Raw genomic sequence first — 27051 nt, forward strand, 5'->3', positions numbered from 1 at the left:
TAGCCTTAACACCGTGTCAGGGCCACCAGTTTTCTCAAAAATCCCTTGGTACATGTAATTCTTTCATCTGCCTCGCTGAACAGCAGACCCTGCCATTCGGCGACTGGCATCGCTTAACTCACATTTTCTTAATCTCTCTACCCTGATGCTGGCATAAGCAGCAGCCTTTTCTTTGCTCTCTTGGCATCTTTGTGCTCAGCTGGCTCCTGAGATCCGCCCTCAGACCCCACCAGGACACACGTCTGTCCAGCCCCCACCTCCTTCCCTTTGCAAGGTTAAAACCGACCCAGCAGCTGCACCTCCCTCCCTGCTGAGTCCTGCATGGGGCAGAAGGAGCAGTCTGCACCCATTCACACTCTCCTTGACAGGGCTAATGACAGGGAACCAGAGAGTGTGAATATCTACACCAAATATTCACATGAGAGAAGTGAAGAAAAGCAGCAGCGAAGATGAAAAGCAACTGGTAAGAGAACAAGTGGGATTTAGAGAAATCTGTAAATAAGAGATTAGAACAGTTAAAGCTGTCTTTGCCAACTGCCTTCTTTGTTGTTTGTTTTTGCGACGGCGTTATACGAAAGAAATGGTAATAGCAAGAGTTTGTAGGCATGTTGTATTATAAGGACAAAGATAAAAAGTTCTCGTGTAAAGAAATTGTCTTGTCAAGTCTGTTAGTAAATTCTTACCTCATGGTTTTATACACTTAATATGCATGACTGAGGAGAAAGTCAACAGCAGAATCTGTCAGAAACTATACATTCATACTGGAGTTTGCTTTCTGTTTACAGGAAAATTACAGCTTTCTTGTACGTGTGTAGTTTTCTGGGGTCTTTCGTCTCAGCTACCATCCAGCAACAATCAAGTAAGGAGACAGACTTTATCCGCCTTTCATCTTTCCGTAATTTTGATTGTCAAAATAATTATTCTGAGCTTATTCAAAATTAAAATTCTCTCTAGCTAGCCATCACAACAGAAAGATAGAACTACCTGTGTGTGTCTGTATGTATCCATGTATGTATAGAGAAAGAGGGGAAAAAGTGAGAGCTATGTGTATTATTTTAAATGCACTGTTAGATGTATTTTTTAAGGTAAAGATTAAAATCTGCATATGGGTGGTAGGAACATGACATAAATTCCCCCTCCTCCCTCTCCTCCCCATCTTTCAGTGCTCCTAGTTAGATATTAGTCTGCTATATATGGCAACAAACTGGTTCCACTTTATTTGCTGGGAATAAAATATAAATGGTTGGATGTCTGCCATAAGTCTCATCAAATAATATAGAATGAGGCTATTTCTAAGGTGTAACATGTCAGCTTGAATGTTCCCTTTAAGCCTATGTTGTCAGAAGGAAACCCACATTTATGGTTGAGCCCTTGCAGCACACAAGAGGCTCTCTGTAGGTTAGAAATGTATCTCCTTCCAACTTGCATTCTTCATTCTTCCCCAACCAGACTCTACTAATATTTTCCATATTGACCTGATACTGGACTTGCACAGAATTCTGAAATTATTTGAATAAATGTTTATTTTCTCTTCTTCCTTCCTTAAATTAGGGAAATCAGCTGGGTCTCCACTTCATTGTGGGGCTTCTTGGCAGATAATATTCAGAAAAATTACATTTTAAAATTTGCTTTCTTCAAAAAAATGTCTTCCACGTTCTTGCTTAGATCAGTAAAAAAAGTCTGTAAATCCTTCTTACCCCTACCATGTATTTCATGAATCAGATTTTCTCTGATCAAACGTGGCCCAGTGGATGGTGGGAACACCTGGAATACCAGAGAGGATGGAAGAAGTGCCAACAATTTCTCCCCTTCTCCCCTCAACAGCCTCTTTAGTTGGCATAAAGCTTGTTTAAGTTTCCTTTGGATTAGGAACACTATTGATTTGGGCAACAGGCTTTTTTTTTTTTTTTTTTTTTTTTTTTTTTTTTTTTTTAAGTTTGCTTAAACCAGAAAAAATTCCAGACCTAAAACTCCTAACACTGCAGGTCTTCTTATGCTGGTACAATTATTCCTCCATAACTCTGCTAGAAAAGAATAACAACTCCCTCATGTAAAGGTCTAATATATCAAATAATGACTCATTTGAAATTTGTAGCTCCCTAGAAACAGATATTTATTTTATTTGACCTCTGGCTTTACCAAGTACACTTTACATATTTATAGTTCTATTTAATTCATAAAATTCTTACAATTGCTTCAATTAATTTTTTAAGGTGATCTCTCTGCAGACACATGGTTAACTAATTCACCCCTTTTTGCAGGACTACCAGCCATCCTGGGTGCTAGTCGGAGAACTGATCTCTGTCCAACAATTAGGATTGGCCAAGATGACTTACCAGGCAAGTATCGTCTGACCTTTTCAGGAAATAGCTGCTGTTCAGAAACTCTAATATTCAGGTTATATTCAGCTCTGTCACTGTACAATGCTGAAATTAAATTAAAATAAAAGTTATATTTTGGGCATGTATATTTTTTCTTGTAGGCTTTGACCTGATTTCTCAGTTCCAAATAGAAAAAGCTGCTTCCCAAGGAGTTATTCAGAGAGTGGTGGGTTCCACTGCTCTACAAGTGGCTTATAAATTGGGACCCAATGTAGACTTCAGGATCCCAACCAGGTAATTTTCTTTGCTGCTTGATTTTAAAATATAAACATTTTGCAAGTTTATTATTTAAGTAATAGATCCTCTCTGTAGTTAGATGACCTCATTTGCAAAGTTTTTGAAAGGGAAAGATGAGTTCAACTTCTATACACTTTTTTTTTCCATTCACACTACCAGACTAGGTTGATTCTGTAATAGCAATTTCGGGGACAACCACGTTCCTCTACCAGTGGTATTGCTCAGGGTTCCTGCAGGTCTGCTGAAAGAAATATATTCACCTCTAGAAAGTGAGGCCAAAAGCAGAGAGGTGAAGCAAAGACAACAAGAGGGCAATAATGAAAGTTTTCTTAAAACATTGAAACAAAGAGATTTTCCTTATCCTTTAAAGGCTGCAGAGACAAGAATTGAAACTTTTGTTTGTTTGTTTGTTTGCTTGCTTTTTTGGATAACTGTTACGTGCATGTTCCTGGCTGATTTATGATCACTTAATCTACAAAGGATGATAGCTATTATTTAGCGTGTCACAGGCAAATTGCAACAGGAGCCACTATTTTGGAATCTAATTATGTTAGTTCTTTAGAAGCCAGGCTTGGTGCAGGTGAAGGAATAGAGACAGTACAACAGGGTAGAGAAGTCTTTGCCAAACTTGTGCAACCCTGCATTCTGGTCCAGCACCTGATGTCATTAAGAGTTCCTTTAATTAGCAATTGACTGGCATAGCCTTCATTGGACTACTGTTTCAGGTAGAAATAATTGGAGAGCAAAGTATTTCTGTTGTACATCAGCTATCACTGACAAGTTTTGCTTGCTGCAGTCTTCCCTGGCTTTTGACTCTATAGCTATTAGGTTACCCAGTTTTGAGTTTAACTGGGTGGTTGCATTGGACTCAATTACTTTCCCTCACAGTGGCAAATCAAGGCTGCTAGTGCATAAAGATGAATCCAAACACAGAGAGAAAATGCGATCTTCATTTTATGAAAAAATGTAGATGCTCATATTCTCAACTTGTGCATTTTATCTCAGAAAGAGTCTGAGATATCAAACCTATAATATTTTCAAGAAGGCTTAGATGTATTGCTGTAAATGGCTCTAGTGATATGCTTGATACACACAAATAATCTCTAATCAAGCCTATACCAGCTTTGTTGCTGTGACATCTGAGCTGACTGCTGCCACTGGGCTTGTTGGCTTGGTGTGGTGCTGTATTATCAAGGATTTACCACATTCATGATGCTGACTGGCACCCTCAGTCAGCGCTGTGCTGTCACACTGCAATGCTAGCTCACAGTTTACCTGAAATTTTAATTTGTCATAGGGCCTGCCTGTCACTGTTCATTCAACGTGTATCAGGAATAGTAAAATTTAGGCTGGCATATGATCATTACACCAACCTGTATTAGTCAATATTACAGTGGCTATGGCATGGGAATGAGAGCTCAGTTAGCTGGCTGTGGCTCAGTATATTTATTCAGTCTTTGCTGTAGAACTAGCTTACACAGTAGCTGAAGGACTTAGCTTTAAAAAGTGTGCATAGCTTCCTTAAAATCTATGAAATTGCAACTTGGTCTTTTTGCTGCTTAGCTTACTTGCCAAGGTTCAGAAGTATGTCCCAGAATGAATAGAGTTTATAGAATTTAAGTAATAATTGTAATATTTTTTAATTACAAGCTTAAAAAATAATTTACAACAAAGGAATATGCTTGCGATATGTTTTTAAGTGGGGAAAAAGGCTAGCTGCCTTTATGTGCTGGATGAAGTCTTAATCCTTTGACTTCACAAATGGGAATCCCATTGCCGGTCTCATGTCACAAGGCCCCTAAGTCAACACCTGCATGGAAAAATGAATGCCAGGGAATGTTCCAGGGCATTCATACATTAACATCTACACTGTTAAAATCTTGTGCAAGACCTTGACATGGTTTTGGTCCATACTAATTAACACTCTTTAAAAAAATCCTGGGTACTGCTTGGCCTTGGCAGTTAGCATTAGATCATGGACCTTAGACCATGTTGTAGGTGGTCATTGTGTTTTGGAAGTAAGCAGTACTTTTAAGTAAGCACTTTCTCTTGCCAAGTGAACTTAGTATCAGAGAACAGTTCTGGGCACACTGAACTTAGTAGCATCGATGTGGACAACGAATCTACAAGCTATATCTCTTTGCCTGCAGTCTCTTCTCTGCAGAAAGGAGAGCAATGTAAAAATGTAAACTGCCTTTTGAACAGTGCTTGTTCTGGGGGAAGTTGTGTACTGTAGACCACTTTAAAAGATGACTTGAAAAACACTAAGATGGGAAATTATAAAATGAAAATAAGAAGTTTACAAAGCATTTTCAGTAAACTTGGAATATCCAGAGAATTTCATAAGCTGATTTCCTGGTTTTTCTTTTGGCAATAATGCCTGGAGGTTTGGCTTTCCTACATCCAGCCACCAAAGTTGTTTGGGTGCTTTTCCTTTTTGCATTACATGTAAGATACCTTACATAGTACCACTCCATTGGTATTGATGATGACACTATAATGGAAAAGAAAAAAAAAAGGCAACTAAGAATCTAATTAGCTCATAAGAGAAATAATTAGCTCAGACCTGGATGTTTCTGAAGAATAAAGACCAGCCAAGGGTAATGAGTCCTAGCAAATGGCTTCTGGCTAATGACTTTGGACAATTGCTTTTAAAAATGCTTAGTTAGTTAGTTAGTTTTCTACTGTTATTGCCTTTTTTTTTTTTTTTTTAAATGTCTGCCGGATAGTTCCTGCTAGGTCAGCTGTGATTCTGGGCTTCAGGAGGTGCAGATGCAAAAGAACCCACACCTGTGGGTATACAGTACTGCATTACCATTACATTACCATGAGGTTGGTCAGAGGGATTTCGACAGACGTTTCTAGTTGATTGCACTAACATTTCTAAAATCTTCATTTAGCAAGGAGTAAGTTATCACAGTGGGAAATGGAGCCTATCTAAGAAACTAACTCTTAAAGAAACATAATAAAGCAGGTGGTTATTTTGCAGTATTCAAGCCTGTAGTTAACACTTTAAAATACTCTGCTGCTCTTAATGAATTTTGAAGGCAATGACGCTATTTAGTGTTTCCACTGACTATTCAGTCAAATCCTCTTGTTTGTATTGATGCCTGCTTTGTAGAACTCAGCCTTAAAATTTTAAAGAAATATTTCTGGTAAGCACTCAAGCTATCAGAATAATAAGACTATTAGGTATTTATGAAACTAAAGGAAAATAAAAGAGTGGTGTTTCAGAAGTTTCCTTAGATGAATTACAGATGGGGAAAAACGGTGTACTGAAATGCATTGGCAGGACTAAAGCCAATGGGATTGCTTTTCATTACCATGGGAGTAACAGAGATGAGAATCTGTCTCTGCTTTACTTAAATTATAAATCTTACACAGTTACAGTCCCACACAGAGTATGTTTCTGGTGTTGGTCAAACTGTGTTTAGTTATGCTGATATTTTGTCGTTTGTCTAATGGCAGCGGCTCTTCTGATTTGTTATTATTATGTTTTTAAATATAAATGTTCATGTTTGTGCGCTGACTTTTTACTGTTTTATAAAGTATACTGTTTATAAAGTATTTCTTATACTTTAATTTCCTTTTACCAATGTCACAAAGTCTTGCACAGCTTCTCTTCTTTGTATAACACTCAAAAAAGTTAAAGTAATTCTTTTCTGTTTTAATTTCTGAGTAAGAAGGAGGACCCATATGATGGCTTTTTTTTTTTTTAAAAAAAAAAAAAACTATAGCTATTTCTCTCTCTCTCTCTCGTTCTCTCTCTCTTTTTTTTTTTTTTTTTCCTTTCTTTCATCTATTTTTCCCAGTAGGTCAGATGAGGTGAGAATCTGTGCAATATTTTCAGCAGTGTTACTGTGAGAGTAAAACTTATCTGTGCAGAGAAGGAATGCAAGTCTCTCTTCGGAGGATCTGGGATTAGTAATGCTTCTTTTAGCTGTAAGGCTTAGCGTGTCAGATCCCCCAGAGCCACTGAACTTAACAGAAAGTGGAAAGTCACATGGAATTTAGTTTAAAAATTACCTAAAAATAAAAAAATAATACCTTTGATAGGATAGTAGCAAAAACAGCTGTTGTGCAAGAACATACAGTGAGATTCAGCAAATGAAAAAATAAATGGCTTGGCTGAGCTAAGGTTTTAGCGGTAGAGGAGACTGAAATACTTGTTTAAGAAATGTTATAGAAGGATGCAGAGGTCCATAAGGGATGTGTTGACTGGATCAGGAGCTTAGCAAAGTTTAATGTGCATCAGAAAGGGGTTAAGGAGTGTGTTTGCAGAGCAGGAATATATATATATATATATATATATATATATATATAAATATTTTGCATAAGCTAGAAGCCTAACAAAAGGAAGGACTGTGGACAGCAGTAAACACTGGAAAGTGCTCAGAATATGAGGAAAGGTAAAGTGTCCACACATCACTGGCATTTGCTTTTAAGATGGCAAGATATAAACCAAAACACAACACAATAAGCTAGACAAAATCCCAACAAACAAAGCCAGCTGGGCCAGACAACTACATCTGCAGTCACCAGCAAAATGAGTCACAGTGAAGCGCAGACAACTTAAAGATGCTGGCAAGGAGCCCCCTCTCCCACCTGCATATATCTCTGCGCCTTGTGCAAGGAGATAATCTTCCAGCCAAGTGTCCCCGTTCCTCATACACCAGCTTTCCCTGCAGCTGAAGTACATATCAGACTCCAGGCTCACGGGGAAGGAGCAGGGACGCTAGCAGTTCGGGTGGTTTATTATTAAGGTGAAGCTGCTGCTGCTGCCAGGCTTTCCCAGTCCTTTTGAAATCTTGGTGAGACTGTGCCGTCGCCTGCTGGAGTATGATTGTACTACAGCTTTGGACACATTGCCTCTAAGAAATGTGAAGTATGCTCTTACCAACTCAGTAATCATCAAGGATACAGAATAAGAACTATTTTTTTCGTTTTTTCCCCTTTTTTATCTCAGCCTCAGGTTGGAGGTTCGCTAATGGCTAAATTCCTGCTGAGATAGGATTGATCTGCCCCACAAAAATAATCTTTGTTCAAAATGTCTACTTGCCTAAGGAGTTATTTTAATGAATGCTAGTGACAAAAAAGCCCTGCACGTCTCCATACTTAAGAATTTTAGTCAAATACATTTTGTGTGTGTGTGTGAAATTCTTAAATGTGGGTATGTGGCAAACAATGTGTCAATGTCAACTCAATTCTGGCACTGTGATCTTACCATCTATAGAATATGAAAAGGCATCTTTTAAAAATATTCTACTGGTTTCACTGACACATTTGAGCTAAAAAATGGCATCTCTATTTGAAACAGTGATACAGCTAGTAGTACATGTTTGTGTTTCCAAATCTCAGATGTTATAGGAGTACAAAACAATGAAACATGTCATAAGTGGCATATCTTTCCCTGCTACTTGTAGGCTTGTGGTTCAGTGCCATGGGACACAATGCATTTTTAATGTAGGTTCTTACTGTCTGCATGATTGTCGGTGAATGATCTGTTGTATGATTACTGCTGAAGTGATAGCTAATGCATTAACAAAGTGGTTGTTATCAGACTGAACAAGAAAACGCCTTTGCTAAATACATTCTTATGTCTTCAAAAATAAAAACAGTTTTACACTATTTACCTAACCAATCGAAAGTCACACTAAGTTGATTTTGTAAGTCTAATATTAGAAACAGCATGATTGTAGGATAGACTTTCTAAATGTAAAGTACTAGCCTGCTGTTGCTTGATCCATTACACTTCAAAAGGGTTATCATAAATACTTCACGATGAAGGAAGAAGAACCCACGTTTCTGAACCAGTTTATTTTGCCATCAGTTACACCAATTACTCAAAAAGGTATGTCATTTTGGGACTCTTGAGGTAGAAGATAAAAAGAATGACAAAAGAATGTTTAAAATATGTTCCACTGAGGAACTGATTTTTATTACTCTGTTGTGGTATGTGGAGGTTTTCAGAAGAAATACAACAAATTTACTCTATTTTGATCCTACACAGTGCAATATATTCCAATGGATTGCCTGATGAGTATTCCTTTCTTACTACTTTTCGGATGAGTGGACCCACACTTCAGAAATACTGGACTATATGGCAGATTCAGGATTCTTCAGGAAAAGAACAAGTTGGAGTGAATCTTAATGGTCCAATGAAAAGTGTCGAGTTTTCTTATAAAGGAGTGGATGGAACTCTCCAAACTGCATCATTTTTACACTTGCCTTTCTTGTTCGATTCCCAATGGCACAAGCTTATGATAAGTGTGGAAACAAGCAGCGTCACACTTTTCATTGACTGTATTAAAATAGAAACCCTAAACATAAAACCAAAAGGGAAAATCAGTGTTGATGGCTTCGCTGTGCTTGGAAAGCTTAAAAATAATCCTCAAATTTCAGTTCCGGTAAGTATCAAAATCTTAAATTACTACAAAAAATGTTTTACAAGATCTTTACACTTAATCTTTTTCATGGAATGCATCTTCATATATTTCCTGAAAGCAGAAAAGGCAGCACTTGGCAGGTAAGTACTATGATTTTCAAATTTTGCACATATAGATATCCTTTAGAAGGTAAGGGATCACCCAGGTTATGTCTAAGTTTCAACAGTAAAATGTTTTAGACACCCACGCTTCTGTCAGTGGATTCTGCTGTTTGGATATATCAGCTGTGAGTTCCCTTGTTTGCATCATATGCTTGATCATACTTGATCAAGCTCACACCAAAGAGAGCAAGAATTGGGAACTTTCACTCCTATGTGTGAACCAACCATCAGCAAGAGATAATTAGTTCTGTCTCTGTCAGAATAAATATTTTAAATAGTTAATACAAAGGGAATATCTTCTGCAAGAGATTGACGGGAGTCCTTATTTGCTCAACTCTGATGTTCACACAAGAAGTAAGAGAAGTATGTTTACACTGGTGCTAAATCAGAGATTTATCTTCACTATCTTATACCTCAGGAAACTCTTCCAATCATTGTGTTACCTGGTATGATCCTGATGACAGAATTGTTTTCTCTTTAATTAGCTTGATTTTTTTTATTTATTTATTTTTTTTCAAAAAGACTGACCCAGAGTAGACAGCTAATTCTTAAAGAGGGTTCTTGTTAATGGGCACCATAGGATGCATTAGCATACTTCCTATCCTATATCCTGGAAGTATAATATCAGAGTCCAGGTCCAATCTAAGTGAAGGGCCTAGCAGAGATGAGACATAAAGCCCACTCAGCTCCACAATACTTCTCCTGGCTACCTCAGGACATCCCATCCCCATATCCTGACTTCTGCAAATCCTTTTCTTAGATATTAACTTTCCTTGTGCATTGTACTAGATACCTAAACTCACTGTAGAGTGTTCCTTTATTCTGTGTAGCAACACTAGGCAATGAAATTCTATTTTATATCCTGTTAGAGGATTTAATGTTAAAAATATCCTCTTTGTGCTACTATATTTTGGGGAGAGTTGTTTTGATGGAGAAAATAACATTGGGGCTGACCTACAGAAAATATTGAATGCTTTTGTGACCTTCTACCAAGAAAACTGAATCTGAAAAACCCCAGGGACTTTATTATTTGGTTATCTGATTTAGTTTCCATGATGAGTGATTAATATAAAACACAGAGAAAGTGACATACCTATAACTTCTGACAGAAAACAATTTGTAGCTGTCACATCTGCATTTTACCTTTTAGACATCTGTGAAAAGTGTTTTTCTCAGGCAGTGTTTTTTTAGCTAATGAGTCATACTGCACTTTATGCTGAATAATAGGAGAATTTTGTCCCATGGTAGCATTAAATGACATTTAAGACTTTGGAAAGGATTTTTCGGCATTCACTTTGTAGATTAAAGGGAAATAGTTTCAAAATACTGTTGAAAAAATGCAAAGACAACTGAAAAATTCCATACATTTTCCTGTTCCTTTCCCAAAGATCCTCTGTAAGTGCCTTAAAAACATATAAAATGAATAGTAAGGTATAGGGCATTCATTTAAAAATGACTTGAATGGCAAAAAGAGAATTACATGCTTAACATATTGTAACCATTTCTCATACTACTACATTGCAGATTTGCATCAGCTTTGAAGTAAAATGCATGAAGTGAGATATAATCTTGCATTACCTATATCTCATGCTATCTGCCAAAATTGAATGAACTTCAAAGGCCAAATGTCTCAAGAAAAGTATCCTCTCATACTTTGTCACTTCTGTATGTGTAGGCAACACTACTGCACAAGATAGAAATCAGATTTACTTGAAAAATGGTGAGAGAAAGCTGCCACAGATATCTGAAAGTGGCTGCCTAGTTAAGTTTCTCTAGATGTGGGTTGGGAAACATCAGTAGGTGAAAAGTTACACCAATTCTGTTGAGAACAAAAACTGATCTTTGAAAATTTCATTTCAGTAATGCTGAAGTTGATACTGTTAGGATTAGCTGCATGTTTTGCTGACTGTTCTGAGGGTTATGAGTAGATGAATGGATGGATGGGATAATGAAAAGTTTACATATTCTAGGCATGACACTAGGATGAAAAAAAATCCACTCTGATACCACATTCTTCTTTGGAAAGATATCTAGATTGAATGCACAGAAGGATGTAGGCATTATGGATTATAGCTCCCAGTATGCAGTGCTACAGTAAACCATGCCCTCAAGCTAGACACACAGACATCCCTTTAAAAACAAGGAGGGTTCCTGTTGTGTGCTGAAGTAATGATTGGAAGTGGCAGCCTACAGACTTTGAAAGAAATGTAGTATTAAGGTGACATTGGCAAGAACTTGGATATCTACCCATTCTTCATTGGTGCTCTGGCTGACACTTATTAAGGCAGCCCTGCAGAGAAGGAATTGGGAGTACTGGTGGATGAAAAGCTTGGCATGAGCCAGCAGTGCACACTTGTGGCCCAGAAAGCCAACTGCATCCCAGGCTGCATCAAAAGAAGCAGGGCAGCAGGTGGAGGGAGATGATTGTCCCCCTCTGCTCTGCTCTTGTGAGACCCTGCCTGGAGTGCTGCGTTCTGCTCTGGGGTCCCCAGCACAAGAAGGACATGGGCCTATTAGAGTGAGTCCAGAGGAGGGCCACAAAGATAATCAAAGGGCTGGAGCACCTCTCCTATGAAGAAAGGTTGAAAGAGCTGGGGCTGTTCAGCTTGGAGAAGAAAAGGCTCTGGGGAGACCTCATTGCGGCCTTTCAATATATATGTAAGGGGGCTTGTAAGAAAGACAGAGATTTTTTTTTTTAAATTATTTTTATTTTTTTAACCAGGGCCTGTAGTGGCAGTACAAGGGGCAATGGTTTCAGACTGAAAGAGGGTAGCCTCATATTAGACATTTAGGAAGGCATTTTCATGATGATGGTGGTAAGGCCCTGGCACAGGTGCCCAGAGAAGATGTGGATGCCCCATCCCTGGAGGTGTTTAAGGCCAGGTTGGATGGGGCTTTGGGCAACCTGGTCTGGTGGAAAGTGTACCTGCCTATGACACAGGAGTTGGACTAAATAATCTTTAATGGACCCTTCCAACCCAAGCCGTTCTGTGATTCTATGGTTTTGGCTAAGATTAAAGAAGTTGGGAAAAGCAGCAGAAGAAAATTAGAATTTTATCCTCCTTCCTCTTCAGTGTTTTGCAGAGATTCCCCCCCCCCTTTTTTTTTTTTTCCCCAGTGATGCATACAAACAAGGAGCAGTGAATAGGTTGGGCTCCTCAGACATTTTGTGAGGGAAGAGTGTCCAGCATTAACTTCTGTCTCATCTATGTTTAAGCACTTACACCATTAGGCACTGGTATGAAGCTCTTTGAGGTTGGAAGAATATTAAGTATTGGTCACACTGCTTCAAGGATGAAAAGACAAAATGTTATTTTTCACTTATAATTCACCATTTATTATGCAAAATATTTGTTTACCCCTTTAAAATGTTTATGGAAATATTCAAACATATTTAATGTATTTTTGGGGAAAAATAGAATCTTTTACATAAGGTAGGCCTTAAAACAGGAATATGTTCCACATTTTTTGACAAAAAGCACTGGAACAAACTGCCAAGGAAGGAAGAATGTAAGCATCACGTTAAATTTTTAAACCAAGTCTGGACATCAAAAAATATACTTTAATTCAGAAAGTGCTGTGGGCTTGACATAAGACTCACTAGATAGAAATGGCTTGTTCATGGCCTGTACTCTGAAGTCAAAACTGTCAATGGTGTTGGTCCAGCCTGATACTATAAAAACGTAGATTTAGGAAAGCCATATGCTCTGGCATTATGATAAAGAATCACAGGATGATGGACTAGAAACTTTAAAATGTGTTTTTATACCGCACAAGTTTGTGTTTTGGCCTGTGTATTTGGTTTCTCTTAAAATGGAGTAAATAAATCTATGGTTAGGTACATTCTAGGCTTATCCTATATGCTTGACTATATTTAGTTTAAACATCTCAGCACTCTTGGTTATTTAATATGTGCCATGCACAATTTCTAATTTATTTCCAAGCATTGTTAAAGTACATGACTTCCAGTGTTAACAATTTTTAAAGGACATAAGTTATGTTTCCTGGTTTTCCTCTTATTATTTATTTATTTATTTATTCAGTATTCCATGAGTGCTCATCTTGCAGAATAGGTCAACTTCTTACAGGTGCACTATAATACATGTCATTTTAAAAGAGATTCTTTATGGCTTGTTGTTACTGTGATTGCCTCTGAGAGTAATGGAGTTCCGTTAGAAACTGGCTTGCCTTTGAGTCTTTACAAAGATTTATCCCAGGATTTCTGGAATGTTTTATAGAGGGCAAATTTTTATACGGGTTTACAGCTGCATTTTATCTTTTCTTAGATAAAAAAGAAAATAGTTCTTTTTATCTAAAAGTAATTCAAATAATCGACTATAAACTCTAAGCAATACAAGATATATCATCAGTTCAAAACTGAAAAAGAACTTACCTCCTGAATTCCATGTTTGTTAAGAAAAGGTAAGGGCATTCATTTCCTACTGCTCAAATATTAATTGCTGTGAGATGGTGTAAATTGCCTCAGTTTCTGTGATTTCAAAGGCACTACCCTGATTTTCTCATAATTGTCACTAAACACTTGGCTAGAAGTGATCCTACATCATTATTTAATTTACATTTAATGCTGTTGACTAGTTCAGTGCAGTTACCTATGCAGCATGTAAGATGAAACTGCTTATCAATATTTGTTGAACAAGGATTAATTTACACTGTTGCATGGATTATATCCATGTATTGTAAAAAAAAATAAAATAAAAATCATGTCTTTTTTTTCACTCTGTGGAATCTCTCAGGATAAGATATGTTTAAATAGATGTCACTTATTCCTGGTCACTTAACACATGTGAAAAACAGTTGATAGCAGACTTCCCTTAGAACAAACAGATATCACCGATGAAAAACAGCAAAACCTCCACCTGAAAATCAATTAGATGAACTGTAATTCCCCCAAAGTGCTGTTTTTCCTTGAATCATCCCTGAGGCAGCAGTAACCCAGCGGGACACAGGGAGCCAGCTAGTCCAGAAGGCAGCTGTAGACACGCTCTGATTTACCCCCAGAGGAGCATCACAATTTCTCTTAAAGCCTATGGTACTGTTAAATGCTTCACTGTTGACTTATGCTGCTATACTGAAAGTAGTACTCTAGATATTTTGGTCTCACTAAATTTACTAAACCTTCATATCTAAAGCACTGATAAGACAACAGAATTGCATAGCTCTCCTACTGAGATGTGCAAAACTTGGGGCATTTATGGGCATTTCCATCAAACTTAAGAGGACAAAACAGTGAACTGATGGACATAACTAATCCAATTATATCTGTGTTAATAATTTAAAATGAAACTGAAATCCTGTGGGAATTTTGGAAAATGGATGTCAAGGATATTGACCTATGGGTCATAACCACCTATGGGTCTTAAAAGATTAAATTTTAATAACTCTGCTTTATTACTACCCTTGGTTTATCCAAGGTTAATTTCTGTGAACATTGTGCTTATATTTCAACCTTAATAACACCTTGTACTGATTTTATAGAACGTCTACTCCAGGCATCTTCAAAATTGTGGCATCCTTTAGATTCTAAAAAAGCCCAAAGCAAAATAATTAGCAAGAAACCATGGTTAAAAATAAATAAATAAATTAGTGCTGCCTGACTATGCAACTGTGAACTAAGATATGTCAAATTAAAACTGCATGTTCAAAATATTACAACTGCTTTCACATTCACATTGTGGCACAGTGTTTTGTAAAGAATGCTAAGTATTTTATTCTGCATGTGATGCCTGCCTCTTTTATTAAGACTTATTTCTGTTTGTTTATTAATCTCATGAGAGTTTTGCTTAATGCTTACCGTTCAAACCCCTTCTTGAACAAAACAAAGTGATCAGTTTTCTCTTTGGCCATTCAAGAATGTTGGAAGAAAGCATATGAGACATTAACAGCAAGTTCCTACTGTAGCAAGTAATCCCATTTTAAAATCTCATTAACAATTTTTCTGTTTTGATATTGACTTTGTACAAAGTTGAAAAACTTGGTTCAAACTTAAAAATGTAGATGCTAGTAGTATTCTCTTGAGACTTGGATGTTAGCACTTAGAGAGTCATTCATCAAAGCCTAGGCCAATCCAGTAATTAGCATTTTCTCATCTCACATCTTTCTTACCTTAGTGCGGAAGCCAAAAAAATCTGAAGACAACCCTCCTGCCCTGCCCCCCCCCCCACACACACACACAAAGAGACAACAATTATCTATATATAAAAAAGGCAAAAGAAAACAATGTGGTGATGCAGGTATTGGCTGCTGGTAGTATGTTTTGAAAGCTATTTTTCAGAGTGTTTGCAAATTTTGTAGCACTTTATAAGTTGCAAAGACAGCTCAGGACTATTGATTTCAGTTACAGTTGTTACTGATCAGCCTTCTTGCATAACCTGGACCCAGATACTTCAGTTCAAGCTACTAACCTTTTCTCCCATAATGCAGACTGCTGTCTAATTTGGCTATTTTGATTAAAAATAAAAATAAAAATTAACACTATATAAGAATTATGAGGCAAAAGCAGGAGTACAATCCACAGTGGCGTGTCTGCCTTTGTCACAAAACCATTCTTTCTTTTTCTATCACACTTTGCCATATTCACTTCCAATCTTCCAGTTTCTGCTGTATATGAACCATTTCCACAGCTGTGCTCCTTTGGTCTGGTAACTGAGGCAAAAGTTCTGAGGGAAGAAGTGTGGAATCACAGTTTCAGATTACATGCAGAGGAAGCGTTTACAGGCAACCTTAATTCTAGCATTTCCTGGCTACTGAATGGATTACATTTTATTTTTAGCATTATTAAATAATGCTCAATATCATTTTACTTTAACATTAAACAGATAAAATGGCAAAGAAAACATTGTCACTTAGAACCATACCCACCCCATTTAAATCAGAAGCAGATTATTATTTAAATCAGAAATAGATTATCAGCACTGCTCTAGAGGCATTGTGGACCTCTCTGCCTATGCAAATGAGCTCCCAGGGTGAATAATGCAGACTCAGGATTTAATGGTATGGTATGAAGTAAATTATCATCTGGGGGTCATTTGGTCCCATTTTTATGCCTTTTTATGAATCATTGTATTGCTGCCTATTAGTAAGAAATTATAGTATATGTTCAATTCTTTTATATGTCTATTATGAAGGATTGGGAAGGGTTTTAAAATGAGAACTGGATAAAGGAGATGAGGAATTGACTGACAGATAGTGGTGTCAGATAACACTGCAGGTAAAAGAAACTACTGCCTCTGTGCTGTTCGCAGCACTCTGGAAACTGGAATGGCTTTGCTAAATAGAACAGCAGAGATGTGATAGCAAGGAGTTCAGGAGTGGCAACAGAGAAGTAGTGAAGGTGAAAGGAATAACAAAAATATACTTGTGGACATGTGGGTGTCTTGCAGAGATCTTAAAGGACTTCAGACTCAAAGCCTTTTTCAGCTACAGCAGTCAGCATGCAGCTAAGTCAATGTAAGGAAGGTGTCAGGAGAGGAAAGCGTCTCAGTGACAGTCTGCTTTCTGCTTTAGTCACAGGCTGGGATTGAAGAGAGCAAAGAGATATCTTAGAGGAGCACAGGAGGCAGCCAGGAAACACTAAGATATTATGTTGTGGGAGAGGTGGTGGGAAGCTGCTTTAGCTCTATAGAATAAGAAGAAAGATTGAGAGAAGCAGAAAAATAAGAAATGGAAGCCCCTGGCTGCTCCCACTTTTATTTCAGTTTCTCAGAAAAACAAATCACAGTCTTTTCTATACCAGGATTCTATGTTGCAACAAGAAAAAAATATTTTTCTTTTCCCCCAGGTAAATCACTCATTAGTGGCTCATAAATCAAGCTGGTACTATATATGATAGAGAGTGAAAACAATCCTAGACTTTAAAACTTGAAAATAATAACTATGCACAGTGTAATATGCTTTTGGTACTTAAAATTCCACTTGATGCATTATAAATCAGATGATAACACCTCTGAAGATGTGTATTTGAGTTATTTGCAGAAGATATATATATATTTATTTACGTATGCTCATCAAGAGAGACTTGGTGGCAGTTTCTGAGAAGAGGTTGTCTTAATCCTGGGTCATTTTCCAATGCCAAATGAAAACTCAAAGAAGATGTGAAATTTCACAGATATATATAACTTAATTGCAGAGTGTTGCTCCTGTACATACAATCCAGTTTTCTGAACCACTCACACTTGAACCATCTGTTTCTGTCCTCAGACCTACCACACTCCTTATAGACATAACCATCCAGTCAGAGAAAATCTTTTGGGGACTGTGTGTCCTTTAATAAAACTACCACTATAGCATAATATGAGAAAAATGCCTGAGCTCATAGGAACATCTTTAAAAATAAATGATGGATCTCACCTCTCTTTAAATCCCTCTGCAGGTTTATGCCTCCTCTATAAAATGTCTTCAGATTTCGGGGCTGGAGGCATGCAGGGAGGTGATCTGCTCTGGAGTAAGCTCCAGAGGCTGAGCCCGACCGCTCCAGTGGCTTGTGCTGAATTGCATCTCTGTGCCCTTACACCCACACTTATTATTGTTAATACCTGCCTTTCAAAACATACCATTAGCTGACCAGTGCTCGCCCTATTAAAACCTTGTCAAGTGTGTTCCCCCAGACTGATTTAATGTTGTTTTGTCTTCCCCACCAGTTTGACATCCAGTGGATGGTGATTCACTGCGACCCCCTGCGACCCCAGCGAGAAGGCTGTGGCGAGCTCCCAGCCCGGGTGAGCGGTATTCCCAGCCTGGCACTGCCAAGCCAGGCTGCCACCAAGTCCATCCAACCCACATGAGCCTCTTTTTTTCCCCTCTGTGTCCAGAGATGTCTATTTTCACCATACCTGTGTGAAATTTGGTGCCTTTAGAAACCCAGCCCCACATGAGCAGCAGCCTCATTTTAACTCTTCCATTCCTTCCTTTCTTTTCTTCCTCACTTGCCACTCGTGCCAGAGACTTTTGAAAGCTGTGTCTTGCAGCGAGGGGAGATTTTTGCCACCTCCTTGCAGACTCCTTGGCAGCCTTAGGGAGGGAAAAACTTGGTAGGGGGTGAGGGAAGGTGCCCAAAGCAACAGCAAGCAGGGCAAAGGGTTAAAGGCACTGCTGTCATTCAATCCTCTCCTTCCCAGCCTTCAGCTCTCCTCCAATCCCCACGACCCCCCTCTCCCAGGCATTTAATAAGCAGCCGTGAGGGGTGCCTGCAGCTGGGCTTACCTTTTGGCTGCAGGGACGCATTTGGGGTTTTGGTGCCTTGTGGCACCCAAGCAGGGTGCTTCCTACCATGGCCTGGGCTGTGCCAGGCCCCCTGTCTCAGGGGCTCTTCCTGCAGATTATTTGCCTCTGCCTGGCTCAAGTAAGTTTCCTCTGACTTTGTCCATGTTTTTCTCCCTTGCAGATAAGCCAGACCGTGATTGAGGTAAGTGGGAGGGAAGGGATGGTGTTGTGAGCTAAGGGAAGGGAGTCTGAGTGACAGGAGGCTGAAGGCTGCTCTCTGTCATGCCCAGGCACTGACCTGCTGAAGGGCTTTTGACCCTTTTCTCCTCCACGTACAAATACTACGGGCTGGGTTATTTCTGGAAAGACTGGTGTGGGGAGGAAAGGCGGCCGGAGCAGCAGCACTGTGGGGAGCAGGGCCCCAGGCTGGCTTCCTGCTCACAGAGAGCCTTTGTGGGGGCTGGAGCTGGCTGTGAGGAGAACAGAGACCCCCATTATAGGGACGGAGGCCCATAAAAGCCTTTCTCAGCTTCCACACACAGGCAGTGCCTCCCACCTCTCCCCTGGGAGCCTGGTGCTTGCAGGAGCCTCTGTGGATGCTAATGTAATCCTGCAGAAACAGGGGGAGCTGCTGAACCTGCTGTGAAGTAGGGAAAGGGCTGGCTTAAAAGTTTCTTCTTTAGCACAAACTCTCAGGAAGACGGTCTGCTTTTTGCTCTCTCAGTAATTAGAATAGCTCAGTGAGTTTCAGTGCTTGGTTTGCAGAGTTCACTGTGTTTTTTCCTGCCACCCTACCATCAGCACACAGATGGGTCAGGGAGTCAAGCTGCTGTTGCCTTGCCCGGACCTGTGAAGGATCGCGGGGTGCAGGGGTGGACAGGCTCAGGGAGGGGGTTTAACACCTCATCACCCTTCCTCCTGTGAGGGGACCATTGCTGGCCATCACCGTGAAAGCTAAGATGGGAAAGGGCCTGTGGGTCCTGACACAGATCCCTATTGCTGCTGTGACCCCCTGACTAACCCAAAGAAGCCCATCTCGTTGTGCTGGTCCCCCCTGACTGGCTCTCACAGGTTTACCAGGATCTAATTGCTCCTCTTTTTATTTCTTGTCAGAGAGGTCTCCCTGGTCCACCAGGCCCCCCTGGTCCGCCAGGGCCACCAGGAGTTCCCGGTATTGATGGCATTGATGTAAGTATTTCCTGTGACCTGCCTAGGAAATAGGTGATACCTCGAGCTGTACCTACATTGTCCTCACTGCCAGTGCTTGACCCCAAGGAATTTGAATTTGTCTGGAAATCTGCACTGGAACTGACAGGTCTCATTTTTTAGCAAACGGGGATGGAGAGAGGGGAAGAGGTAGCCTTTCAGATTCTCTCTGATATAAAAATTATGAGATTTATTTTATGTAATTATGGTCATATGATGTGATTATTTGCCTTAAATAGGGTGTAAGGATTTTATAGTTCTTATCTGAAAGGGAATTACCTAGTATCATTCTTAATAGAGCCTGCTAAGGATTTGTGGCATTATTCATGATAGCAGCTACTATGTATTTTCCTTCAATTTCTGTCAGAACTTTGAGTGATTATTCTTGTTAGTCTATAATAGAGATCATGTGGGTTTATATTCATTCTCTACAAAGAGAATCAGTTTGGGATTATTCCCAATAATCTGCACATCAGGGTTTCTCATTAGGGACCATGAAAGGTCCCTGTAAGTTTAATACCTTTCCTTTTGTTTCTTGTTAGGGAGAGAGAGGTCCTAATGGCCCCCCAGGTCCACCGGTAAGTGATTTCAGCTACTTTGCATTTGCTTCTCAAGAAGAGATGTAAAAAGTTTTGTTTCTGCTTCTGTAGATGAAATATGCATAACTCTCCTTTTAAATTCTGAAGGGTCCGGATGGGGATGCAGGCAAGGCTGGATCCCCTGGCCTGCCTGGAGAGCCAGGAGCTGATGTGAGTATGCTTGACTTTCTGGATTTTTTTTTTTTTAATTTAAGAAAAATACTTGGTTTTAATCTATTTCTGTAGGAGTATGACCTTCTTTTGAGGTCTCTGGCTTCCTCACAGCTGCCAGCTGAGTGCCAGCAGCATGCATGGGGGAGGGGGACTTTTCTCCAAGCCAAAATGTGCTCTCTTGAAGGAACACAACTCTGTGTCCCCCCTGCCAGGGGGAGAAGCAGCCAACGAACAGTGTTGGGTGCTGCCACCCTACTGAGGAAAGGGCCCTGGTCAGTGCTGCTGGAGGCAGGAGGCTGTGCTGCAGGCTTGAGTGAAGCAGCATGGTGCCCTCCTTCTCCTGCCCCAGGGAAACAATGAGAGCAAGGGAGCTCAGTGATGGACAAGTAGGGGAGTCTCTGTAGCAGCACACCTTTCTAGGCTGTAGCTTATCCCCACATGTGGGGGAAGCAGCCACCTCTGGAAGCAGTCTCAGGTCAGCACCCTGCTCCCTTGGGAGATGCAGAGCAGGGCAACGAGGGCAAGGGGAGGATCCAGTCCCTGGCCAGGGCAGCTCCAGAGGCAGCACAGGGCACGGAGGCGAGACCCACTCCTGCATGTGGGGCAACTGACATGGGGCAGCCGGCACGGAACACCTGTGGCTCTGCCCTCAATAGTGACCACTGGGTGACCATAGGCCATTGGCACTCAGTGCCAGAGGGGTGTGCACAGTGTGTGGTTTCTGTAATTTTAGGGCTCATTTGTCTGCAATTCCCTAAAACAGAGAAAATGGGAAAGAATAAAACAACATTTCGCTTGATGCTAAAGCGAATGGTTATCTATTTTTTAACAAATTGAAGCATAAATTGGAACATCTCAGTTTCTGAGGAGAAACTGATTTTCATGTAGCTGTTCTGGAAAAAATCTAATGTATCTTTCTTTCTCTGTGGAAAATAACAGGAGAATAAAGGTTCAAGATTCACCTAATGCTGATGGTCTGTTAGTTGTATCCATTGAATACCTTAGTGGCAATAAAAACACCTCTGTTAAGCAAGACTTACATTGTTACTTAGATTGTATGCCAGGGTGCAGGCAAACTGACATGTAACTTACATAGAATACTTACACAATTTCAAACAAAAAATAAAGATTATATAGAAGTATAGATTTTATAGATCTACAGCTAGATTTCATAGATCTACAGTGTAGCATAGATAATAGCATATTAGTATATTATGTAATATTACAGTTGATATAAATTAAAGCACCTTATATTTGTTGAAGATTACAACACTGCAGCTAAGTTTTTAATTTATTAGTATTATTTTTGGAAAAGGTGGTAATTGGACACGAACCTGAAACAGTCTTTGGTTAGACTTCAAATTTCAAGACTAAGTGGAAATGGGCTTGCCAATGCTCCCATTATTTTCAGTACTTCATTTTTTTTTTTTTAATTTTTTTTTCTTTGTGAGAGAGAGAAATACAGGGCACAACCCAATTTACATGTCAAAAACCCATAAGCAGATTTTCAAAACTGATTCTCTTAAAATTTTCACATTAGTTGTGATTTTCTTTTCCTAGCCAGGATTCATGGTAACACGACCAAGAGAAACAGGACTTGTAAAACCCAGCTTAGCTTTTAATATTTATTTGCACTTCCATGTTTCCTCATATTAGTGGATGAATGAAACTAATACTAAAATAGCGTATTCTGAAATGTTAAGCCTATTTTTTTCTATTATTTTCAGTTGAAGATAAGACATGGGAGCTCATTGTATTCCTGCTGTGCATTCAACTTTTAATTGGGTTTTAGATTTATTAGTTCTTTCTTCCATTTTTAATTGGTGAGGCAGTTCTGACTTAAATTCTTGTTTTTCTTTCACAAACTATTTCAGTGTCAGGTTTAATAGACCGAGTAAAGATATTGTACAGTAATTGCCTGTAATGGTCATATAAGCTCTAGAAAGAAAATTATCAGAGAAAACATCCCTTTGGGTGAACAAAGAATTGCTGGATGTGCACCAAAAAGGAAAGTATTGGACAAACATAAAAGCAAGACTTTTCTTACAGATTTCTGGAAATTTCTCGGCCACATAAGCTGATTAAAATGTTGGAAACAAAAGAAAACAGAAGAACTCCAAATGAATTTGCAGTTATAATATCATGATGACTTTTTAATTTTAGCCAGATAAACAAGAACGGTTCAAAGACTAACTTCAAATCCAGCCTGGCAGCTTTGTTGACTTTTTGTTCAGAGTGGTTAATATAAGCCTGTTCTGGTTTATGTAGACAAGGCAGTCTCTGTAACCTCTTTTTCCCAAGAGGTGAATGTTTGTGATTCAGTTATGCCTGATTGCCTTATGTGGCTATCAGAAAGTTGGGGAGTGTCGTTTCCCTCAGGACTGAATTACAGGGAATGGTGACTAATGGTGTAAACTAATGTGATCTTTAGAGTGAGGGCATGGCAGATGCTGCCGCAGTGAAGCTGTGAGCCTGAGGAAGAAGAGCTGAAAAATAGATGTCAGTCCTTCATTAATGGCTGACAAGAAGTAGAGGAAAAACTTTATTTGGGGTGACCTCTGATTCCAATACTGAACTGTACTGATGCTTTCTTCGTCACGAATTAGTGTTTTAGTATGTTAATCATGGAAAAAGAGGAAAAGATAAACAGAAGTATATATATGAAGTACATATAACATATATGATACACAGAAATATATATGGTTCAGGAAATGCATTTGCATCACTTTATGACTGTCACAGTGCTGGTTTGTCTCTGTTCTCTGGTCTAACTCTTTCCATAATCAGCCAAGGTCCTAACTAGTCCATACAGCTGTCCTGCAAGTGTACAGTGTGAGCCCTCTGACTCCAAGTGATTGTAGCTTCTTACTTTTAAATCGGACACATCAATTAAAACCATGAAGAATATTTTATTTTAGGGTAGTCAAGACTGATTTTCATTAAGTCGTTGCCTCCCGATTCACAGAGTCCTTAAGGTTGGAAAAGACCTACAAGATCATCTGGTCCAACCATCCCCCTACCACTACTGTCACCCACTAAAACATGTCCCTAAGCACCACATCCAGCCTTTCCTTGAACACCCCCGGGATGCTGACTCCACCACCTCCCTGGGCAACCTGTTCCAATGCCTGACTGCTCTTTCTGAGAAGAAATGTCTCCTCGTTTCCAACCTTAACCTCCCCTGGTGCAATTTAAAGCCATTGCCTCTAGTTCTATCATTAGTTATCTGTGAGAAGATGAACCAACTCCCCACACCTTCCTTTCAGGTGGTTGTAGAGAGCAATAAGGTCTCCCCTAAGCCTCCTCTCTGAAGTTACAACTCAACCAAAATGTCTAATGAAGTTATTCAGAATCTCAATATGTGTGTCTCTATAAATTGGTTTTACTAATATATACTTACAGAGAGTCTGACAATTTATTTTAATTCCTAGTGAAGTGCATATGTGTAGAAAGGGCAGAAAAAAGGCTTCTACAAAACCAGTCTTCCTTGAGTAATTTCAGATACCTGCTTACCCTTTTGAGAGCTTTGGCGCTTCTTCCAGTTTGTAATTATGAACAATTTATTTGAAATGGAAAGCTCGGACGGTTGTTGTTTTTAACATAAGCAACAAACTAAATTCATCAATCTTCCATCAGGACAAAATATGATCATTTGAGTTTGTGTGATAAGTTAATTGAAATTTAACAAGAATTTTTGGAAGACATATATCACAAGCACTGATATTGGTCACCAGAAGCTAGTACTTTGAATTTGGTTAGTGTTTAAATGTAAATTAATATTGAATCTTAGTTCTATTTCTACATGTAAATAGGCATTTGAATTGGAAGTCTGCTGCAGTTACTCAGCTTCATTATGCTATGGTTTAGAATGTTTCCAGTTGTGATTAAGAAAAGCTCAAGTAGCCTTTAAATTAACATTTTATCCATACTTTTCAAAGGGATTCACAGGCCCTGATGGATCACAAGGACCCACAGGACCAAAAGGACAGAAGGTAAGAACAAAATTATATGTGAAATTATGGGACAGGCATTTTAGCAGGATTTTGTTTGTATCTATGCAACTAATGAAATGCTGCAGCCTTTCCTATAATATTAAAATATCTGTAGAACACGGTCCTATTAGTTCCTTATTCCATACTACAAAGCAACTTCCATTCCCTCAGTCAGCAGTAAGGGAATGGTGATGTTATATTGGTAACGTTAAGACTGAGCATCATAAATAGTGGTGAAGCTCTTCACCTCTTGTTGAATTGTAATCATTTCATAATTGTATGCAGTGGGAACAAGAACAGTGAAATTTAACTTCATCAGCAATCAGACAAATGAAATATACATCAGAAGTCAGAGTAACTAGTGTGTTTGATTCTTTTTTGAGGGGAAAAAAAACCCCCGAGGGTGTATCCTTTTAATATTGAGAGTCTCCTTTATGTCATGTCTCATTGAAACTACTGTAGCATTAAGTGAATAATACTTGCAGAACATGTTCACTAAATAATACCTTCCAAAAGACAAGAGCTGTATGTTGTATACAAAACTTTGTGCTAATGTCTCTGCAAAACTCCATTTTTTCAAGGGTGAGCCAGGACTGCCAGGTGCTCGTGGACTTCCGGTAAGCCATACATTTACTGTATGAAGAGGCTTTTTAGACCTTCACTATCAGTATGAGGGATTCTGATCAGTAGACTATATCTGAGGTTTCAAAGAACTCACAGGATAATGAAGTAGCATGTTGAGGAATCTTTTGTCATTGTATCAAAATGTGCAGATATTACCATAGAAAACACATTTGTTTTGTATGCTGGAGAAAAGAAAAGCCTGTCTGTGATGTGGTCACAGGTTTTGGAAGCGTAGATACTGTTGGTTTCTATCCACTTGTGAAAGTGCTGTAAAAACAAGGTAGCCCATATTTTATTGGGATAAATTAGTCTACGTACAGTCATTCCTGTTTCAGCTCCTCACCATATGTTTAAATAGTTTTACTCAAGTGCAAATGCTGTATATGACTTTCTGTACTGTTCTGTATGCAAATAAGATGAAAAATGAGAGAGGACATGCAAAGAATACTGGGCAGGTTGACATGCAGATGGATTTAACATTGATTTGGGGGGCCTGTAAAGAATTGTGAATTCTAGGAAATTTACAGGTTTAGAGAAGCAAATGCTAGTTGGTATGTAGAAATCTAGGTTATACAGGAAACCAGGAAAACCTCTAGGAAAATGAGTACGGGAAGAACATTAGTGGTATAGAATTGTAATAGGTCTATATATAATTAAAACTTAATTAAGAACTAGATTCCTTTTAGAGAAATTGTTGGAATTACATAAAAGAGGCATTGTATTCCAGTACAGCTCTTCTTTTCATGAAATTCTTTATCTTTGACCGTATCTTTATTTTTGACCCTACCCCATTAACTTTTGTTAAATTTATATTACAAAATCATTTTGATATTTGTCCATAGAGGAAACTGAAATGTTCCTGAAGAGGTTACCTTATAGACATGCTCAGACTTAAGATGAATCATCCTATGTGGACATTTGCATTTGATTTTCATGAATGCTATTTCTTGCCTGAAAATATGAAGCCAGATTTAAATAGGTAATACCTTTATAATGGCTAGGCTCAACAGATAAGCTAAATTTAGTCACAGAAAGTAGCAAAACTGAGGTAGATTCTGGGTAGACTGAATGGCTTGATTTTTCTTTTTTTTTTTTTTTCCTGTCAAATGGTTGAGGAAACTATTTCTGTGTCATTTGCAATATTTTTTAAAATAAGTAGGTAGCTGGAAAGAAGAGAGAGGTTAACTCTCTCACATTTGTTACTCAGATGATATGGAAAAAATTATACATAAAAATGACTACTAGATAAGAAAAAAATTGGGGAATTATAAAGTGAATTAATGAATTAGAGATTAAATACTGTAGTAAAAATCTGCTTGACTTGATTAAAAATCACTTGGGGAAAATATGCATTATTTTATCTTATCATAAACAGACCAATGTGAGATGGAATAAATTAAGAGCCTTCAGAAAAATTGGTTATATGAAATATTCACAAAGAGGGTCAAGCTAAGTTCTTCAACTTAGAAGCAGAGATGTTACTATGGGAAAGCAGCAAACTGGACCAGCTTGTCAAAGTGAATGCTGATTCCACTCAGAATAGCACTGACTTGATTCAGGTGACCATGTTTTAATGCTGTAAAAACAAGAAGTCTGAGGAGATTTTGGACTGTTGTTGGAAGTGTAGCAACCTTTGACCCGAGACTGGTGACACGCTTCAGTGACTATCAGTAGGGATTGCCTTTGGAGATGTTCTGCTTCTGTTAAATAAGCAACTGGGCATTGTGTTTAAAAGTGAATTTGCAGGAATATTTGTGATGCTGAGTCAAAAACTGGTAGTTATTTAAAGGTAAAGAAAAGGTGGATATACTTGGCCACCTCATAATAGTACTGGAACCTGTCATTGCCCTTGTAATGATTAAGGTTAAGGTTAATTTGTAGACCTCAGATTTTAGGAAGGAGCCTAGTGTTTGATTTTCTGGCTCCTTGGTTGTTAGCTTGTAAATGCTGAATCCATATGGAAAGATTAATGCTCAAAATAAATCTTAGGGAAATCCTTTTATATGGGCTTTCATTTTGATGAATGGCTTTAAGCTGCTGAAGAAATAGAGCAGCTAGTGAACTCTTTTTCAAAATGGCTAATGCCAGTCAGG

At 38.7% G+C, this 27051-nt stretch overlaps 1 protein-coding gene across 2 annotated transcripts in view; it reads left to right on the plus strand.

The window, feature by feature from the left end:
- Window positions 1-263: 263 nt before the first annotated feature.
- The window catches only part of COL9A1 (collagen type IX alpha 1 chain), a 65171-nt gene continuing 38383 nt past the window's right edge, over window positions 264-27051 (plus strand). The window contains exons 1-12 of one of the 2 annotated variants that reach the window (XM_038176103.2): window positions 264-463; window positions 786-859; window positions 2262-2339; window positions 2483-2615; window positions 8629-9025; window positions 17823-17900; window positions 18566-18586; window positions 19498-19572; window positions 20133-20168; window positions 20277-20339; window positions 24281-24334; window positions 24916-24951. In XM_038176103.2, the coding sequence (XP_038032031.1) occupies window positions 450-463; window positions 786-859; window positions 2262-2339; window positions 2483-2615; window positions 8629-9025; window positions 17823-17900; window positions 18566-18586; window positions 19498-19572; window positions 20133-20168; window positions 20277-20339; window positions 24281-24334; window positions 24916-24951 (1059 nt within the window). In that variant the 5' untranslated portion in view covers window positions 264-449. Of the gene's footprint in view, window positions 464-785; window positions 860-2261; window positions 2340-2482; window positions 2616-8628; window positions 9026-17822; window positions 17901-18358; window positions 18524-18565; window positions 18587-19497; window positions 19573-20132; window positions 20169-20276; window positions 20340-24280; window positions 24335-24915; window positions 24952-27051 lie in introns of those variants that run through there. The other variant, XM_072036308.1, reaches the window with a different exon arrangement.

This window comes from Anas platyrhynchos, chromosome 3 (genome assembly GCF_047663525.1).
Source record: "Anas platyrhynchos isolate ZD024472 breed Pekin duck chromosome 3, IASCAAS_PekinDuck_T2T, whole genome shotgun sequence".
NCBI classification, from domain to species: Eukaryota; Metazoa; Chordata; class Aves; order Anseriformes; family Anatidae; genus Anas; species Anas platyrhynchos.